This window comes from Rhinolophus ferrumequinum, chromosome 2 (assembly GCF_004115265.2).
Source record: "Rhinolophus ferrumequinum isolate MPI-CBG mRhiFer1 chromosome 2, mRhiFer1_v1.p, whole genome shotgun sequence".
NCBI lineage: Eukaryota > Metazoa > Chordata > Mammalia > Chiroptera > Rhinolophidae > Rhinolophus > Rhinolophus ferrumequinum.
Window position 1 is genome coordinate 29,600,010 of NC_046285.1, and position 13,592 is coordinate 29,613,601.

General features: G+C 36.8%; 1 protein-coding gene across 2 annotated transcripts in view; it reads right to left on the reverse strand.

The window, feature by feature from the left end:
* TOMM70 (translocase of outer mitochondrial membrane 70) overlaps nucleotides 1-13,592 on the reverse strand; it is a 34,031-nt gene that overhangs the window by 14,357 nt on the left and 6,082 nt on the right. For both annotated transcript variants that reach the window (XM_033090862.1, XM_033090869.1), the window contains 4 exons: nucleotides 7,418-7,591; nucleotides 6,007-6,133; nucleotides 4,243-4,352; nucleotides 1,534-1,682 (listed from right to left, as the gene is read on the reverse strand). In XM_033090862.1, the coding sequence (XP_032946753.1) occupies nucleotides 1,534-1,682; nucleotides 4,243-4,352; nucleotides 6,007-6,133; nucleotides 7,418-7,591 (560 nt within the window). The remainder of the gene's footprint in view (nucleotides 1-1,533; nucleotides 1,683-4,242; nucleotides 4,353-6,006; nucleotides 6,134-7,417; nucleotides 7,592-13,592) is intronic.

Sequence of the window (13,592 nt, forward strand, 5' to 3'; positions counted from 1 at the left end):
CATTCTTCGAAGATGATGACTGTTATCAAGGATGCTTGTAGGAGGGTTTTTTTTTTTTTCAACTGAAAAGGAATTTACACAAGATGAGGGGTCTTACAAATAAATATAAGTTACTGTAATTAAAGTACATTTTCTCATTTCATTTGTTACATATTCTGAATAGAGAAAACTGGTAAGTGACTTATAAGTTATTGGTCAAAATCTTATAAACTCTGAGCTAATCTTTCCTATAATTACATTCTAATATTCCCTACACTCTAGTTTTGTTCCTTAGGTCACCAGGCTAAGAAAATGTAATTATTAAGTCATAATGGAAGTAATAATGGTTCCTACTCATTGAGAACCTAAGTGCTAGGTGCTTACAAACATAACCCTTAAAACTCACAATAACCCTCAAAGTAAGTATTAAGATTATTAGCCCCACTTTAAAAATGATGACACTAAAGCTCAGAGTAAAATGCAATTCAAACATTTAGGTCCAATTCCAGTTAGTGTTCCAGTGAGAGGTAGCTATGTCCTGCAAGCTCTCAATATAGCTTTTAGAATAATGGCTTTAACTTCACTGTAGTTTTCCTGGGACAAGGATAATTTCCTAACCAGAACAGGAAATTATAGGCATCATCTTAAATATCTACTTCTCAATTTTCTAAAAAGATTAAGCATCAAATAACTAAAATTTTAACATCTTGGAACAATTATGCAAAGTATCCCTCCTCAGAACGTGGTCAACGATGTTGGAAAACAGCGTGTTTCCTCAAACTTTGCAGTATGACTTAGATACAAAACGACGCTTTGCTATGGGGACAATATTCCCTTTTCTTTCAAATTCATTGAAAAATGTCATGTGGGCAATAATATCATACTTTCTCTTAGAGAGGAGAGGTAGTCTTAACAGCAAAACAAAAGTATTGATAAATATAAATGGATAAGCAGGCTAAATGGCTTACATACTAGATTATATCACTAATCTCCAGTTGTAAATATGGCATCTGATGTCACTGTACTTTGGTTCAACTCTCTACACAATTAAACACAAAAAGCCCAAAGAATGGCACATTCCTAGGCAAGCAGGAAAAAACTTGAAGAAAGTCACTCTTTTGGGCATTCCTAAGCAACTCAGTTTATAAATTTTAAACTTCCCTGCACTAAACCATTTGGCTATTCAGCTACATGATAATTCCCAAGTTAGTGCCCCTGTTTGAGTAAAGCCAATTACCTGACCTAGTGGGGGTCCTCTGGAGAATATGGTGGAGACCCCTAAAAACAGGGAAGACTCCTGGCGGTACAAGCTTAATTTTAGTCACCAGAGAGTAACTCTCGGGGTGTAATAGACACACGCAAGGAGAGGAGTGCTTTTGTTGTAATACTATTATCACATATGTCATTTTTGTTGTATTTCTATCTATCTCTAGAGATTTTTTTTTTTTTTTTGAGATGACTTAAGAGCCCCACTATGGCAGCAATATAACAAAACCAAAATGGAAACCCCAACTCCCCCAAACAGTAGGCGGGTGCTGCGCTCCACACACTTACCTTTCTTTCACCTCCAAAGCCTCCCCCTCCTTGTCTTTATCTTCGTCCGCCTTCTCTCCTTTGAGCAGGGGCTGCGAGATGATGTCATCCGTGAAGGAACTGAAGTAAGATTTGATAAACTGTGGAGATGGCATCAGAGGTTCACGGTTCTGAAATGGAATCACGTTGGAATATACTGAAATGAGAAAACACTAACCAGAGAAGCAGGTGTGTGTGCAGAACGCTGAGAATGACTGTTGTAAAACTGGAATCTCTTTTTTAAAAAACTGAAGGGTACTATTAGGCTCCAAACCATAAGACAGCGGAAATGGTAAAGCTGCCAGTCCCAGATGTTCAAGCAGGTTTTAAATGACAGCCTTTTCCCTCTCCAAAGATGTAAACTATTAAAAACTCTTAGAACCACGCACTAAAAATCGAAGTAAAAGAAGGTGAAATCTGGAAGACAGGAGGCAAATAACTGCTGAGTTAAAATGATCTCCTCCTGGTCCCTGTCATGGAAGACAATATCTCAATCTACTAAGATGTGACTGCAGACACATCTTACACAGGCCCTGAAACGTTACCTCCACTTACCACAGGCTTTCACCTGCCCTGCGCTCCGTGTGCAGTACTGCACTGCAGCTGAAGATCTCCATTACAGTAAGTGCCGTTGAAAGAACAAATCACATTTCCTGTTTCACTTATTCCTTTTTGGCATGACAACCGTAGTTGTAATTATAGGTGTATTTTGTTTCGCCTTATAGTACAATTAGGATGATAAAGTTTTAAAGGAAGAGAGAAAAGGGAATAACAGCCAAAGGGCTCTCATAATATATTTTGGATCCTTGATCTACAAAATTCAACCCCCAAAGTTTTAAATGAAAATGTGATATTTTAAAATGTGTAACAAATATCATTTATTATTTTGGTAGGTTTAATGTCTTTGTATTTGAAGGAGGGAAAAGAAGGAATCTGGTTGTGTAATTAAATGATCTAATCTAGGATAGATGAGATTGGGAAACAAGAAAACTGAACAGGAAATCTAAAGGAAAACCCATATCTTCGTGCTCTCTCTGGGGAGAGATTCAATATGTCTTAATTTAGGATTATACAAATAAATATTTTAAATCAAATGGTCACTCATCAAGTGACAAATAGGGCTAACTTTAATACTTCACTGAAGAATCTGAGTAGGACTATATACTGGTAATTATTTACCATGTTAGGAGCAAAGCTTAAATAGAAATTTAAATAGCACCCACTGGCGGCTGGGTAAATCATTAATGTCTTTTAGTTTCCTATTTCAGCTTAGAAATGAAGCTATCACCTCCCTGCCTAACATAGAGTTACAAATTTAAAATAAAAACAATATTACAAGTAATGGAGTTAAGTATCAAAGGAACAAGATACAAATTCTAGCTCTGTCACTTATCTATGTGACCTTGCAAATGTCATTTTCAGTTTTCTCATCTCTAGAATAAAAATACTTGCCTTATTTATCTTATAGGGTTGTTGTAAAAATCAAAATAACATGATAAGTATTTTGTGATTTACAAAGTGGCATACAAACAGATTAAAAAATATATGTGGAAACTGATTTAGAACCTATGTAAATGTAGGTTAACTTACATTTCCTTACCACCCTTCTGTTCCACCAGTATAATTACTCAACGCTAACATTACGTAACTAGACACAAGGAAACTAGGTTCCTACGAGGTTCAATTTGTGAGACCCTAACAGGATATTTTACAAAGTGTTTTGAAAATACCATTTTTATGAGATGCTCGAGGGGAAGAAAAGGTCCCATAGTTTAAGAGACTGGGAACCACTACAGCTATATTCCTCTTAGAGATTCACAACACGTCCCAACACATGCAAGTCTTGTAAGTGAAGAAACCTGTTTTAACTCAGCTAATACTCCGAGATGTAAAGTTAAAAATACACACAGCTCATTAAAATTAATTTAAGAGAAAAGCAACTTATTTATTATTAAAGAAAAAAGGAACACTTGCTAAATTACTGAAATTCGGCAGAAAATCTCCAGTGATTTTCGTGATGGCTGTGGTACTCCCATGGGGCTCTACTCATATCCTTCCATGACACATCACCATATCGTGCCTTTTATACTTATTAATCGTCTCTCTCACGGAGCTGTAATTCTGTAAAGACAAGGAGCTTGTCTTTGCAGCCACCCTCCAAAATGCCCACCATGGAGCTTTGTTCAATAAATGTTTCTTGAATAAAGCCATCTGTTACTGACTGCTTAAAACCAATGTCCATTTACACAGTATACCTTTAAAAACTTTAATGATATAGAATAGGGATTGGCAAGTGTTTTCTATAAAAAGGCCAGATGGTAAATATTTTAGGCCATACAACCTCTGTCACAATCACTCGACTGCCGTTGTAGCTTAGAAGAAGCCAAAAATAATGTTTGAGTGGCTGAGTTCCAATAAAAACAGGTGACAGACTGGTTTTGGCCTGTAGGCCACTGTCCGGCAACTCCTAACATAGACGCATTCTTTCAATAGTCTCCAGGTACAACACTGGACATAGCCTACATTCTTATTAACAAAAGATAAGCCACAAAAGTCCATGTTTAAAGGAGAAAGAAATACAATCCAGATCTAATTGCAGCTATCGTTACCATCATGCTCAAGTTTAAGCAATATAAATTAGAAATGACCATTCACAACGTCTACTCTATTAACCAACTCAGATTAATTTACCTTGTATTTTTCTTTGGCTTTCTCTTTTCCAAGAAGTTTAAGAACTTTATCAGCTAACAGCATACTTTGTTGATTTTGGAACCCTTCTAATATACACACAGCAGTGACATCTAGAAATGATGGAAAAGGGAGAGTTAAAGTATGAATTTATTGCAAAGATGATTAACAGTATCAAATGGGCACATTACCACAGAAAGCCAAACTAAATTCATCGCCATATGTGGCTACCAATTTGATCTCCAATAAATAGATTCTCAACACTTTAGTTTTACATACTCTATGACCAAACTCAAACCTCAGAAAGTCACTTCACTGCTATGGGATTCACTTTCCTCACCTGTGAAACGAAGGGACTATGGTGCATGATTTGTAATGTTTCTCACAACTCTAACAATTTACATAGCAAATAAAACAACATTCTCTTCGGGCCAGTACTACAGACTGAACCACCATAATGTGGCTCCCATGTCTGGTCTTCTTAACAGGCCTCAGTTATTCCTCGTCTCCAAAGCCATCCTGCCAGAGCTTTCAAGTAAATTTGCTTCAGAATCCCATTTTCATCTGGTTATGCCACAGCTCAAGACATGGAGGATTTGAAATTAGTAAGATCAGTGGTTCCTGAATCTCTCAATCTTTCATTCAAAGTGCTCAAACAATGGCTGTTCCCCCTCTTTCTGAAATCAATTTCTTACAATTACCAATCCTTGTTCCTCCAAACAAGTCAATCTGCTGTTATGCTCCCCTGACAACCTGGCCGGCGTCCATATCAATGTCTTTTCCCCATTCCATTTCCGCTATCTAAAGCCCATTTAACCTCCTATCTACAAATTATCTACTAATAACTTCAAGGTACAGCTCAAAACCCAGAATTCTCTTTTCCAGAGAACCATTCCTTCCACCCACCACCAAAGTATGGAATACCACAAAACCTCAAATTTTTCTAAAATGTTCTCTAAACCACCTCTCGTTTGGTAATCCAAAATTTAAAAAATAAAACAGCTTCTTCCTTTTAAATATTAAAATTATTGTTATTAAAAATAATTATGGCTAAATCTCCTGACTATTGTTGTTTTTAATTTAAATATGTCAGATTTAAATGTGTAGTGGAAAGCACTTTTAGACAGTAGAAATTGTACTTTGGTTTATTCAGCTCTATGTCACCTAGAAGAATGTACTTTAAAAAGCCCGGGGCCTATACTCTAACTGAAGCTTTGGCAGCAGATACGGCCAATCGGAGGCCACAGAATATTCAGTCTTTACTAAGAATGGCAAATTCACTTGATACTTTGTACCAATTACATAATTTCTAATTGGGTATAAAATAATGTCTGAAAATACCATGGGCTAAAAACAATGTTTCTTTAATGATTCATCTCAATATTATTTCATATTTATATATATATTTAGTTAACATATAGAATATTAACTGAAAACATGTAGAATCTTAGAAACACTACCACTTCCTAAATCTCTTCTGATTTCTTATTCATGGAATTACGCTGATGCTCACTAGAACTGCCACGTTTCAAACGTGCGGTGTATAAACTGCAAACCTTAATACTCATTTAATTCCATAGTTGGGAACAGAGACGATACTCAAATATCAGCAATTTCAATTTAAAGCAGGAAACAAAGTCTCAATTGGGGAAGATTTGAACTTTTAAAGACAAATGGTTTCTCTACTCATGGACAGTTTCATACAAATTTACTAATGACTCCAAAGCCTTTAGTAATTTTCATACGGAAACACAAAAAACCCCTCACCTTCTAAGCATTCCTTCTTATTGTCTAGTTTCTCATGGGCTTTTGCACGTCTAAAGAGAGCTTTCACATATTTGGGATTAAGTTCAACAGCCTTTGTACAATCTTGTGCCACCTCTTTCCATTTTTGCTGCAATTCAAAGTATTAAAAAAAAAAAGTCACATTAAAGGAAGCATGGTTCGACAGAAATCAGTTTCCCAAACTTAACAGGCTGAGTATTAAAAGTCCCACAACAACAAAAAATATTTTCAATGCATACAAAGAGTTAATATCCACAATACATTACAACAGCTCAGATAAGTAGCTAATAAAGATAAGCAACCTGATTTTTTTAAAAATTGGCAAAGCACATACCACCAAATCTCCAAACCTATGTGCATCTATGTGCCCATATCATCTCCCTCTTCCTTCCTGTTCTACTGAGGAAGCAGCCTCTGCATCAGAGGCCAGCCCTCCCCTGTGATACGGACCACTCTCCTCCACTTCAAGGACTTCAGTTTGTTAGCCATCCTGCTTCTCCACTCATCTGCTTCTCTACTGAATCATTCCCATGAGCATAAAAAAACTGTTCTAGTATTGTCCATCTTTTAAAAACCCTCCTTGTATTCCGTATTTCCCTACAGCTGTCACCCCATTTTCAGTTCCTCATTACTGCCAAACCTCCTAAGAGTTGTCAGTCCACTTGATTTCCACCTACCTCACTGGCTGCTCCTTCTCAATTCCCTTCGCTGAGTTCTCCCCTCTACCTGATCTCTACATGCTGGAATCCTCAGGGCTTCATGTCCTCTCTCCCCCTAGGTGACCACATCTATGGCCCTGGCATTACGTAACACCTACAATTAGATGAGTCCCAAATGTATCTCTTCAGCCCAAACCCCTCTCCTAAAACAGACATTCCTCAACTCAACTGTCTACTTAGCTGTCTTACTCCTCTCCCACCCCACTATTATTAACATTCCTGCTTCTCTTCACTTTTCACATCCAATGCTATTGGTCGTCAGCTTTCCTTCGTGTCTTACCTAGGATACTACGAGATCCTTACTTAATCTCCCTGCCTCCACGCTTGCATCCCTCCAATATAGTCTTGACAGAACAGTGAGAGCAATTTTAGATGATGTCCCTGCTCTACTTAAAACTCTTAAATAGTTTCCATTACACTCAGAATCAAACCCAAACTCCTTACCATTACAAGGCTTTGCCTGCTCTGGCCTCTGCTACCTCTCCAATTTCACCTCTTTATACGCCAGGATCCTTCCTCAAGTCCTATGCACCACTGTTTGCTTTTATACACCCAGCTCCTACCATAGTGACCTTCCATATACAAAACCGTCAGTAAAATTTGGTTGAATAAATAACTGCAGAGAATATAAATAAACAGAAACAAAAAGCACAGAAAAAACTTCGGATACCTACCAACTGTTCAAAGGCAGCAGCTCTGTTTTGATAAAACGTGGAAAGGTCAACATTCTTCTCTGTAGGGCACAAGCTGATGGCCTCAGTATAGCACTGAATAGCTTGTTCATATTTTCCTGCTTTAAAATATTTGTTGCCTTTGTTCTTGGCTGCTTGGGCTCTATCAAGAGAATTCTGAAATGAAGGAAACAATTGTTAAGTAATTACCAATACTCGGGAATAGATTCAGATCACAGTGATTAAATGACAAACTAACAAAAAAATGGGAGGGTAGAATGGCTGTTTACAGTACAAGTCGCTTCATATAAATCGTCTCAGCAGTAGGATTGCTAAGCCAAAAGGTTTAAATATTTTTAATTTAAAAACAAGACTTTTTTTTTTTTAAAAAGGCTGTAGTGCTTTAATGTACCATTTTCCCACCATTCCTGCCAGGAACAGGTGTGATACCTCGTTTGACTTCGCCAGTCCAATGGGTATAAAACAGTGGCTCCCAATCAGGGGTGATTCTGCTCTCTAGGGCACATTTGACAGTATTTAGAGACATTTTGATTGTCACAACTGGATGGCAGAAGGAGCTACCGGCAGTGGACAGACATTGGTACGCTGCTGACATCTCACAATGCACAGGACAGCCCCCCACAAGGAATTAGATTCAAAATGTCAGTAGTGCCAAAAGCTAAAAAACCCTGGTATAAAGTAATATTCCATTATTTTAATTTGCATTTTCCTTATTGTCAATGAATTTGAAAATCTTTTCATGTGTATTGGCCACTTGGCTTTCTTATCCTGAAAACCACTCATTCATGTGTGTTGCTATTTTTCTATTAGGCTGTCAACAGTGTAGAGTAGACACTAGAAACACTTTAGATCTTCATTACAGTTGTTATCCCAGATCTACTGTTTGCCCATCAATAAGGTCTGCATTCCTATTTTTGTCTCAGAGTCTGATTTCTGGAGGAGCCAACGTTTATACTTCATGTGTACAACACAGAAGAGTTGGCAGTTAATACCCACTGAGGGCAGCTGCGAATATGTCAACACATGGAAAGCATCTCTGTAGACAAATCCAGTTGTCTAGGTTCCTGAGCTTTGTGGCATGTGTTTACCCAAAACTTTGTCAACATTATCCAACTTTATTAGATATGTGATTGTGAAAGAATCCATTTATTTCCAATAGGTAAACACTGACAAAGCAAAAGCAGAAGTATTAGGTTGGTGCACCGACTAATTGTGGTTTTTGCAATTATTTGTAACCTTCTAAACCGCAATTCCTTTCACATCAAACTAACAGTTGTCCCCACAAATGACTTACAAGGGCTGTGAAAGCTAAGTTGCTTTGGGGCCCAGGGCATCTCTGCCACAAAGAAAATGATTTTTCTATCTGCTTTTTTCTCCCTTATTCTTGCTTCATTTTTCTTTGCTGCTTTTCCCCTCCATTTACCTTTTGTTTCCCTTTTCTGACTACAGCTATAGTTATTAAGTACAGTGTACAAAGAAGAAACTATCTAAGATCATAATATTAAACAGCCAGCTTAAGCTAGTCAATGTCAACAAGAAACACACATATTTTAAAACTAGGATGTGGGAGGATGAAAGAAACCAAATGCAGCACCAATAAATTAATAGATGAACATAAAAATCTTCCATTTGTCAATAGCTTTAACCATGTTCCATAAACTTTAACAGTACAAATCCTCAGCAGAAAACATCCATAATTAGAAGACAACAAGAAATCTCTTATGTAGCTGTGGATTCTGGGGGGCAACTCAAGGTAATTGCTGAAAAAACTGCATTTGAAGCAACCTCCACAGTCATCCCACTCCACTGAGAAAAGCAGAATTCAGACTGCAGTGAGGCTGTGTCATCCGGAAGGAGGGACGATCCCCTACGTACAGAGAGAAGTGACAAGCACACCTTGCCTGTCGTCCAAGAGACCACACTGTGAAGGATTGCTAACATGAAAGAAAGGCAGTGAAGTCAAACAGAAAACAAGCATTTAAGAAGGCAGAATAAACCAAGCAAACAGAAAGTTTAACATCAGAGGAATGAGAGGCTATCACAGTTATTAGAAAAGGGAGAGGGGCTGCTTTTAAAGAGCACCAATTAGACATCTTAAAAATGAAAAAGAATTGTGACAATTAACTCAATGGCTGGGTTGTATATTAGGATGGAGGCATAACTGAGGGGCAAATTTAACAAGTAGAAGGTGGAACCAAGGAAGTCTATGAAAATGAAACGGAAAGGAGGACAGGGAGGTGAGAAGTTTGGAGGGCAAGTTAAATGACACGTAGTATAAATCTGGAAGTGACAACATTTATCTAGCTGAAGTTTAGAAGAAAAGGCAGAGGAAGGAGTATCTAAGGAAACATTGGAAGTTGGAGAAAATTTACACACATTTTTAGACACATCACGGTGAAATTTTTAAAACGAAAGATCCTGAAAATTTTTAGGTAAAAAATAAAGATTACTTACAAAGAATAAAGAACCAAACTTGTGTCATTCTGTCATCAACAATAGGTACTAAAAAAACAATGAATTAACAACTTCAAAATTCTGAAGAGTATCTTGAATTTAAAGTCTTATACCTAACCAAACTAACATTTAAAGTTGAACACAAGAACAGAAATAGAGGTCTACAACTTCCTTCACACTAAAAGTAAACCTCCAAAGTGGGGCAGATTATCAAAATAAAGCAGGCAGAGGAAGGTAAAGAAACAAAAAAGCAGGGTACTTATGGCAGGAATCATTAAATATGTCAATAATAACAATAACTGTAAATAGGTTAAATCACCAAAAACTTTTCAAACTATTTAAACCCAAAAATTACATGCTGTCTACAAGGCATGACCTAAAACAAAATGACAGGTCAAAAACGAATGTAGATACAAAAGGCAAATACTAACAAAAAGAAGGCAGTCTCAGATAAAATAATATTCAAAAGCCTTAGATAGAGCACAGAAGGACAGTTTTATTGTTAAAACGTAAAATCTGCCAAGAACACATTATAATTGTGAACCCTATGGTGACTAATAAAACTTCAAAATGAAACCCTATTACTTTTGACATTATAACAAAAAGAAAAACATTGTTTCAATTTCTTGCAAAAAGTTTACAATGTTTCTTTAACTCATGGAGAACAGGGCTACTCCACCTCCTAAAACACTAGGGACTGAATATAGAAATAATGTGGCATATTAAATGCATGTGAGAAGTATGTTTGACTATAAACATACATACTGAAGATTTCTTTAGTACTTTTACTAAAGATTTGCAGACTAAACAAAAGCATTCTATGGGCACAGTAATGACCTTATTTCATAAGCACAAATTGGCAATGAACTCTTCCCTGCCTACTGGAAGTTTAAGGCTAAACGGTATCACACGGAACACAAGGAGAGGCAGTCATAGCGAGAGCTGACAAGTTAAAAGAATAGAGAGAAATCTGGATTGGTACACAAGGCTTTCCACTCCTCAGAAATATGGATACTTCTTATTTTCAGTCAGCAAAGTCTCACTCAACCTAAAACTAACCAACTGAATCTTTCAATTAGCTATTTCCCTCCATTTAGTCAAGTTTTACAATAGCTTCCTTTTAAAAATTATTACAAATTCTTTAACTCTTAAGACCAAAATCAGAGCCTGCTTAATTCTTTCCTTACTGTACTGTAGAAAAAAACAATGCTCTGAATGACAGTGAGTGGAAAAGGATCAAATTACACCAGCAAACCGCCAAATCGTACATTCTCTTCCACTGCTCCTCCACTGCCACTCCAGAAAGCAACCAAACTACATTTGTGTAGCTCTCAATTTTGGTTACCGTTCTTATCACCAACTGCTCACCGTCCCTTTCCACCCATTACATTCTGCCCAACTGCTTCCCTTCACTAACATAAATGCAGGGAAAGAATGACATTATAACAGAGACAGAACAGAAAAGCTCATTATTTTGGCCCACTGATGGAATTTAGAACAAAAAGCTGGTCAGCACAAGTCCAGATTATGAATCAACACCAGCCTTCTGCTATGTCAGGAGCTAGACCCTATTTTCACAAGCTTTGAGGCCAATACTAGGTAGAAATTAAAATAAATGCACTGGAAGAAAAAGTTTAAAGCTACTAAGGAGATTTAAAAGATGATAAAGTAATTTATTTTACTGGAAACCACTTTTGGTTTTGGTGGTCTTTTTAAGATTCTGAACATTTCATATTTTACACTAAATTTCTGTGAAAATGCATCTTTCCCCTGCATTTCTTATAACAAATTAGTCTCTAATTGACCTGAAAGATCTTTTAAGTAAGCTGAATCATGTCATTCCCTGCTCAAACCCTCCAGTAACTTCCACTGCTTCCACACAAGACTCCAAACTCCCATTACTCCTCTTTTGCCACTTTGGCCTCCTACGTGTAACTTTGGTGGGTTCAAAAAACACTAACCTCTTCCTAAAAGAAAACATTTTGAAAAGATTAGGTACTACATATTCAATTTCCACGAGCAATGCATGGTCATACATTTAAACTTACTGGTAAGAACACAGGTGAATCATGAAAAAGAAAAGACATTCACTTCTGCCTAGTACGTCAATCAAAGTGTTACACAAACTACTAGAAAACTTAGTCCTTTCCAACAAAGATTTGAGTAAGTTTCATCTCTTCATAATTAATAACTATCCAACAGTCAACTCCATGAACCTGTGATTCTGCTAAATGAATTCAACAAATATTTGGGGTCAAATCTTCTAGGGAAACCTGAAGTTAACACATGAAGCAGAAAACCATTAATTGTCAAAATTCCAGAAATTCTTCCAAAAAGCCCCACACAGGAGATATAAGGTAAGCGCTATTATTATCCCCATTTTACATATAACGAAACTGAAGCCCAAAAAGATTGAGAAATTTGCCCAAGATAGGATTCAATCTAAAGCAACCTGACTCCAAATTGCCTAAACTTTACCTCTATACTGATGGACTGTCATGTATGTTTTATGAATGTGAAACCTTTATCATACAAATCACACCCAGATTCACACTCTGGAGCTGAAACAAAGGAAACAGATTCAGGTATCATCACATCTTGCCCACTACTGACTCCAGAGAGAAACGTCATTCAGTGAAAGACAAAGGGAATCATCAGCACAATTAAATGTTTTACTTTTTTTCCAAGCAAGTAGAACCGAATTCATGTTAGTTAAAAGCACACTTAGTGTGACTCCACTATACAACCAACAGGATAGTCCTTATCCCGAAGGAACACAAGAGGCCACTGCAGGAAACAAGTATAAACTGGCAGCCTCTCAAAAGAACTATTACTGATCAAAACACTGAGATCCCAGTTCACATTAAAAAAATGGACATTAGGTCATTAGTAAATTGTATAATAACCAGAAAATTATTAGTCCAAAGAGCAGCAACTACACATACACACACAAATGCATCAAAACTATTTGGGTAAAATGCAAGACTTGAAAAAAAGTAACTCAGCTAATAAATCTAAAAGGAAACAATGAGACACAGTAAATGTGTCTTCTTTTTCCAATAAACTCTGTGTACTGAAACTTGTCAAACAAGAAACAAATCTAGGAGCCTTCCCCCACCTCTGCAGAGCCAAATTGACTCTGAAAAACAAGTAACAAACACTTCAAGACCAAAACTACAGATATTAAGGTCTAATCAGTAAATTTAGGGGAATACAAAGTAAGAAAATAATCAAGGCTTGTCAGTGAAGGTTACTTACAAGAATCTGCTCTGGAACGAAAATGACTAACGAAGGGCAGGAAAATACTCAAAGAAGGAAAAACAACTCTGTAAGGGTTATTTAGCACACACACAGAAGAAATTGAGATCAGAAAGGGACCTCTAAAATAAGCCCTGCAATGGTAACATGACTACATTACAGAAAGCTTTCACTGAGATACATTTGGCAGTAAGGAATTACTGTAAATTCTTAGCAAGTATTTATTAATTATCCTGATAATCACATATAGTCACTATGAACGAAAATGAGCTAGAATGAGAAAAATAAAATGGGTATCCAGTTAAAATATACAGGAGCTGGTTTGACAATGCTTCTCTTAAATGGTTTTATTCCCTTAATTTTACCAAATTCCAAAGGATTTACAGCTTTACAGAAGTAGCATTTAACTTTGGAACACTTACTGCATGAAAAACAATCTTTCAAT